The following is a 7,409-nucleotide window of genomic DNA, read 5'->3' as shown; positions in this document are numbered from 1 at the left end:
GAAATGAATGACAAAGCGCTGAATTATAACCCAAAAGGATAAAAAGCCATGAGTCCACATTAATATAAATAAATGACTGAATAAACAAATATATGGGGGTGGGGGAGGGATAGATTGGGAGTCTGGGATTGACATGTACATGCTGTTATATTTAAAACAGATAACCATGGGAGTTACCTGGCGGTCCAGTGATTAGTTAGGATTCTTCGCTTTCACTGCCTTGGCCCAAGTTCAATTCCTGGTTGGGAAACTAAGATTCTACCAGCAGTGCAGCACAGCTTTAAAAAAAAAAAGAATGAACAAGGGCCTACCATCTAGCACAGGGAACTCTCAGTACACTAGAATAACCTAAACAGTGAAAGAATTCGAAAAAGAATGATGCATGTACATGTATAACTGAATCACTCTGCTGCACACGTGAAACTAACCCAACATTGTCAATCAACAATACTCCAATGTAAAGTAAAAAATTTTAATAAATGAGTGATTTTAAATATATGATTTTAAATAGATGTATACATAAAATAAACAAACGGGGGAGAACAGACACATTTCCCATACAAAAGAATTCTGTCCTTCAAAGAGACAAAGCATAAAGTACCTACCCCTCAAGTTCAGGCTGCACATACTGAGAGAAAGGATGGAATGGGAGGGGGGAAAAGAGGAATTTGACACAAGGAAAAACCTGACAAACACCACCTCAAGCATGTGATGGAGTGTAATACCACCATTAAGTGATAACCATTAATGATAAGCTACGCTGACAGCACATTCTCTTGAAATTATGTGATGACGATGGCACTTTACCTCTGTGGTCTTTCTTCAGAACCCTTAACTCCAGTTTAATTACAATAAAAGCATAAGAACAAACCCAAATTGAGAGCCTTTCTACAAATTCTACCAGTACTCAACAAAACTTTCAAGGTCTGCAAAAACAAGGAAAGTCTGAGAAACTGTCAGTCTACAGGAGTCCCATGAGATACAATGATTAAATATAATGTGGCATTCTGGATGGAATCCTAGGACAGAAGCATATTAGGTAAAAGCTAAATAAATCTGAATATAAAGTATGAACTCCCATTAACAACAACCTATCAGTGGCTAATTAGTTGTTATCAATGTATCATACCAACCTAAGATACCAGCTATATGTCAAACAAGACAAATGGTACGCAAAACTCTCTGGATTATCTCCACAACTTTTCTTTAAACTTAAAACTTCTAAAATAAAAAGGGTAGGGTTTTGTATTTTTTTTAAAGGATGTCTTGTGGTTTGAAAACTTTTAAGTTTTTGTTGGAATCTTTCTGGTTCAAGTCCTTTATAACCTTGCAATTTAAAGTGTAGCCACCTGTGAACTTCCTAACACTACAGAATTCTGACAGGCCAGAATCAGCCTCAGAGAGTTTAAAATCTAGCTAATTTCAGAAAGTAGGTCTGATTCGTCCTAGTTTTAACGTGATAACCTTCCTAGACTTTACCCATGCAGAGGTTAAGAATTCCTTCAGTAACTGCCACCCTCCCCTCTGGACAAAGGTGACCCCTCTCATTTTTCTCACGTGGACCTCACCAAGCACCTGACCTGACTGACTCAACTGTTGACTTGCGAGTTTCTTCCCCGCTACAAGGTCATCTGCTATACCTTTGTATCTCATTAATCTCCAGTTCCCAGGATTACTGCCGGTGGTCACACACTCCAAGGCAAGACAGTGCATTTTCCTAGCGCTTCTCCCTTAGAGTCAGCAAATGCCAGGAAAACCTGTTGGAATTAGACCTGGGGAGACCTAAGTCAGATGATTGCATAGGGTGAACTATAGGAAACTGCTGATACCTGGGTATTTTGACTGCAAAGTAGGCAATTACATAGGAATCAATGTATCTATTGCCTGTTTTCCACTTTCAAAGCTATCCTAGGGACAATATGCTGTCATGGGCAGAAAGAACTGGGGTTGCTAATATCCATGGCAATTTTCCCTTGTGGCTCAGCTGGTAAAGAATCCGCCTGCAATGAGGGAGACCTGGGTTCGACCCCTGGGTTGGAAAGACCCCCTGGAGAAGGAAAAGGCTACCTACTCCAGTATTCTTGCCTCGAGAATTCCATGGACTGGATAGTCCAAAGGGTCGCAAAGAGTCGGACACGACTGAGCGGCTTTCACTTTCATGGCAAATTACTACTATAACGGAACGTCACATACACGCCATCCACTCCAAGTTCTCTCCTTAATGATGCACAATTTAAGCCCCTGTCTTCCGCCTCAAGGTTCCCAGTCCCCGCTGTTCTCTGAGCTTTACCAGGGAGCGCAAGGGAGGGTAACACTAGTCTTTAGAACACCAGCGACCCAGCGGGCCTACAGCTGGCGGGCCCGACAACTCGGCGTCCGCCGCACCTCAGCGAGCCTGACCTCCAGAACCCGGCCGTTCCCGCCCCACCGGCCGCCAAAAGGCCCGACCTCAAGATGGCGGCGGAGGCGGAGCCTGCGCGGCCGCCCTGGGGCGGAGCCTGCGGCTGACGTAGCCGGGGCGGGGTCAGACTGGGGGCGGTGCCAGCGGCCCAGCTCAGCCTGGCCGCCTCAGCCCGCGGGCGGGGGGCTTCGGCGGTCCCGCTGGAGCTCTCTTTTCCGCGGAGCAGATTTGCGCCGTAGCTCCCTGAAGGCATCATGAAGTCCCCGGTTTCGGACTTAGCCCCGAGCGACGGCGAGGAGGGCTCGGACCGCACACCGCTCCTGCAGCGCGCCCCCCGGGCGGAAACCGGTGAGTGGCGGCGCGATCCAGGGGGTTTTCGGGCGGGTGGCCGTCCCAAGGTGGAGGGTGTCCAGAGCCGCTCAAGCCCTCGGGGGCTGAGATCGGGGAGCCCGGTGAGGGCCCCCCCTCAAGCCTCCGATTTCTCGGATGCCCAGAAGCCCGCTGCCGGGCCCGGGAGGCGAGCGGCGCCGGGAGGCCGGGGCTGGGCGGAGGTTCCAGCAGGACCTCGGCAGGTGCAGCCCCGGGGGTCTCCGCAGGTGCAGCCGGCGGGCTCGGGCTCGGACCTGCTGGGCGCCGCGGGCGCAGGGCGCCGGGCGATCTTCCGTAGTATTGAGCTGGGGACCCTGTGGAAGAACGAACTGGGGGAGAGAACCTTGAAATGAATGGGCAGAGGGCGAAGCGGAGGACCCCGAGGAAAAAAGCGCCCTGGGGAAACCTGCAGTTGAAGGCTGGAGGGCGGGACGGAGACGCGGACTCTTCCTCCTTGTCACTGCCACCTTGCCACAGCTGCTGGTCCTCCAGCATGTGATCTGGTAGCTAGCTCCTTGGGCGTGGAGACAAAAAAAAAAAAAAAGGACTGGGGTTAACTTTGTTGCGTATGCGGAGGGAAATTATTGGATAACTCAGCGAATATCTTGAAATTGTGCAGTAAAAGTTACTGCATACATTTTTTCCCCCATATAGTTAGTTGTCTACAATGAAGTCATAGCAGTCTAATAAATTAGGAAACGGGTAGGCTATCCACAGATAGGCTTAAGATAGGCTATCCCTAGAGCGCGCTAAGGTAATTTGTCGAAAGCCTTGCAGCAAATAGAAAAGGATGTATAGTACTTCACAATGCATCTTCCCTGAATTTGGGAAAATTAAAATATTTTGCTATCATGCTTCTTTAAAAGAAATAAAAACTAAAGAATAAATCACTTTGCATGCATTCTGTAGTTTCAAAGATGTATGCTTGAGAAACAGAGCTGAATTAGAAATTTAACTTTTCTTGACCAAGAGCAGTATAACCTTTTAAGTTTGTTTTCAACATTACCAGATGGTGGCAGTAGAGGTAGCAATATTATAGCTCCATCGGGCAACTAGGTGCTTATTTTTGTGGACGCTCAGGGTAAGCACTGTACCATACTGGCGTTTTATCTGGAAGTTGGACTTAGTTCCATAGACTGATCTTTTTTCATGACATATGATTTAGATTTCTATAATCCTCTTCTCTGAAATAATCTAGTGTGGAAATACAGAAATAAATGCCGTAAGGATATTCCCTAGAAACTACTATGTTCTATTGCAATTGGGAAATAAATATATATATATAATCAAATTTTAGCTCAGATGTTAAACAGAGTAGTTGTCAGGAAATGCAGATTAAAACTGCAGTGAGCCATTACATGCTTACTAAAATAACTAAAGTTAAACTGGCCAAAGATACCAAATACTGGCAAACATATGGAATAACTAGAACTCATATTTTGCTGGTAAGAGTGTAAAATGGTACAAGTACTTTGGAAAACTGGCAGTCTGTTAATATTTTAAAGTTAACCATGCATGACCATAGTACCAAACAATGTTTATAGCAGCTTTAATTCATAATATCCATAGTTAAAACCTGGAAACAACCTATCCATCAGTCCATCAACAAATGACTAGGTAAACAAATTGGGGTATAGTCACACATACTCAGTGATAAAAAGTAACTGCTGACACTCCTGATACGGCTGAACCCCAGGCACAAAGGAAGCTACCATGTTAATGTATCTTTTGGTCAGTATGAGGTTCTAAACAAGCAAAACTAATCTGTGATAACAGGAAGCAGATCATTGATTGCATGGAAGCTACAGGCAGGAAGGAGTTGCCTGCAGAGACACTAGGGTCCTTTTTGGGGTGATGGAAAAATTCTGCATCTTGACTAGGGATCAAAGATGTATACATCTGTCAAAATTCACCAAATTGTACACTTGAAATGGGAGCATTTTATTGTGTGTAAAATATACCTCAATGAACTAGATTAAAAAATTTTTTCATTCCTTTTGGGAAATGGAATGAGATGGAAATGAAATTTGAAAACAATCCCTCCTTGATTCATGGGTTGAGTGTTCTTGTATAGATCTTAGCCCTGTTCCTCATGCCTTGAGGTGGCTGTCTTTATTATAACCATTTCCCCTCTTATTTTTACTCTATACATTACCTACAAGAGAGGAAAAGAAGATAAAAATAGCACAACACATTGTTATTTTTTGCTACTTAAAATATAAGGGTTTTAGAGAAAAGTTACAGGGTGTTGCATTAGTCAACAATATTTTAAATTACGCTTTGTGCCTGGCGTGCTATGACAAGGACAAGAGAGGAGCAATGGGAAGGACAAAGATGGGTGTAACAGCTGTATAAGAGGCACCAGGGGTTACCTCATCTTCTGGCTCAGTAGTGCCCCGGTCCTAGCTTCTGTACATCTAATAGGAGAAACAAGATGACTATTAGTTATATTTTTATTTAAATTATGTTCTGTATGTTTACTTTGCACATTTCAGACATTGTAGGTGTTTAAAAAAAAAAACAAAAACTTTTCATCCAGAATTAGCTTTTTAGTGGTGCCTGAAGGAGTAAACCTTCAGCTGACCTTAAAATCTCTCTTTCTGTATGTTAATATATGTCTTGGGCTTCCCTGGTAGCTCAGTGGGTAAAGAATCCGCCTGCCATGCAGGAGACCCCAGTGCAATTCCTGGGTCAGGAAGATCCCTTGGAGAAGGGATAGGCTACCCACTCCAGTATTCTTGGACTTCTCTGGTAGCTCAGTTGGTCAAGGCTCTACCTGCAATGCAGGAGACCCTGGTTCGATTCCTGGGTCAGGAAGATCCCCTAGAAGAGGGATAGGCTACCCACTCCAGTATTCTTGGGCTTCCCTGGTGTCTCAGATGGTAAAGAACCCAGCCACAATGCGGGAGACCTGGGTTGGATCCCTGGGTTGAGAAGATTCACTGGAGGAGGACATGGCAACCCACTCCAGTATTCTTGCCTGGAAAAACCCTGTGGACAGAGGAGCTTGGCGGACTACAGTCCATGGGGTCACATGTTTTACTTATCATTTATGTTTGTTTTGGAACAAGCCTATATGAAATTAGCAGTATCTTCTGTATGCCTATGTGTATAGTTTTGTTTACCAGAAGAGATAACAAAAGCTGATAAAATGTTAGTTACAATGTTATACATCAGTTAAATCACCTTAGAGACTAAACTACCATCTGGTGGGCATCATTTTATATATAAACAACCAAGAGCCAAAGAGATTAAGTTCCCAAAGATTGCTATAGCCGTGTTAAAGTCTAACCAGAGTTCTAGATTTTAGTCCCATCCTCCTTCCTTGTCACAACACTGCCACCTTTGCGTTACATTTGAGAAATTCCTATTTGCAAAATGCTTAATCATTTTTGTTGACTTCACAAATTTGAAAGTTCACCACTCACCCCATCATGGATAAGAGGACATGGTCTTGTTTTATAGGTCGTGCTTCTTTATTAAGAGAGCTAAAATTAAGGTATATTTCTATAGTGTTAAGAACCTCTCAGGTTGACAGAATATGACAGAATTCTCCGTAACCTGACTGGTTTGCCTTTCAGACATTTGTTTTTACATAGCCAGCTAGATTTCAGAGATGCACGCCAAAGTGATGGCAGACATTGTGTTGTTGCTGATGGCATTATTTCATTCTTTTCTCTGGCTGGGTAAGATTTCATTGTATATGTGTATCACATCTTCTGTATCCATTCCTCTGTTGATGAATATTTCGGTTGCCTGAATGTCCTGGACATTGTATACAGTGTTGCAATGAACACTGAGGGTACATGTATCTTTTTGAATTATGATTTTCCCCAGATAATATGCCCAGGAGTAGGAATATTGGTAGCTCTTAGTTTTTTAAGGAATCTCCATATTGTTCTCCATAGTGACTGTATCAATTTGCATTCCCACCAACAGTCTAGGAGGGTTCCATTTTTTCCACACCCTCTCCAGCATTTTTGGTTTGCAGACTTTTGGATGGTGGCCATTCTGACTGGTATGAGGTGATACCTCATTGTAGTTTTGATTTGCATTTTGCCAGTAATTAGTGATGTTAAACATCTTCTCATGTGCTTTCTAGTCATCTGTATGTCTTCAGAGAAATGTCTGTTTAGGTCTTCTGCCCATTTTTTATTTGTTTTTTGTTTTTCTGAGCTGCATGAGCTGTTCGTGTATTTTAAAGGAGATTAATCCCTTGTTATGACCAACCTAGATAGCATATTAAAAAGCAGAGACATTACTTTGCCAACTACGGTCCATCTAGTCAAGGCTATGGTTTTTCCAGTGGTCACATATGGATGTGAGAGTTGGACTGTGAAGAAAGCTGAGTGCCAAGGAGTTGATGCTTTTGAACTGTGGTGTTGGAGAAGACTCTTGAGAGTCCCTTGAACTGCAAGGAGATCCAACCAGTCCATTCTAAAGGAGATCAGCCCTGGGTGTTCTTTGGAAGGAATGATGCTAAAGCTGAAACTCCAGTACTTTGGCCACCTCATGCGAAGAGTTGACTCATTGGAAAAGACTGACGCTGGGAGGGATTGGTGGCAGGAGGAGAAGGGGACAACAGAGGATGAGATGGCTGGATGGCATCACCGACTCGATAGACTTGAGTCTGAGTGAA

General features: G+C 43.7%; 1 protein-coding gene across 2 annotated transcripts in view; it reads left to right on the top strand.

Annotated features, from left to right (window-relative positions):
• The first annotated feature begins 2,579 nt into the window (after positions 1 to 2,579).
• The window catches only part of SLC17A5 (solute carrier family 17 member 5), a 76,808-nt gene continuing 71,978 nt past the window's right edge, over positions 2,580 to 7,409 (top strand). For both annotated transcript variants that reach the window (XM_052645749.1, XM_052645750.1), the window contains exon 1: positions 2,580 to 2,749. In XM_052645749.1, the coding sequence (XP_052501709.1) occupies positions 2,656 to 2,749 (94 nt within the window). In that variant the 5' untranslated portion in view covers positions 2,580 to 2,655. The remainder of the gene's footprint in view (positions 2,750 to 7,409) is intronic.

Source organism: Budorcas taxicolor, chromosome 9, assembly GCF_023091745.1.
Source record: "Budorcas taxicolor isolate Tak-1 chromosome 9, Takin1.1, whole genome shotgun sequence".
Taxonomy (NCBI): Eukaryota; Metazoa; Chordata; class Mammalia; order Artiodactyla; family Bovidae; genus Budorcas; species Budorcas taxicolor.
This window is presented reverse-complemented; position numbering and strand designations above follow the sequence as displayed.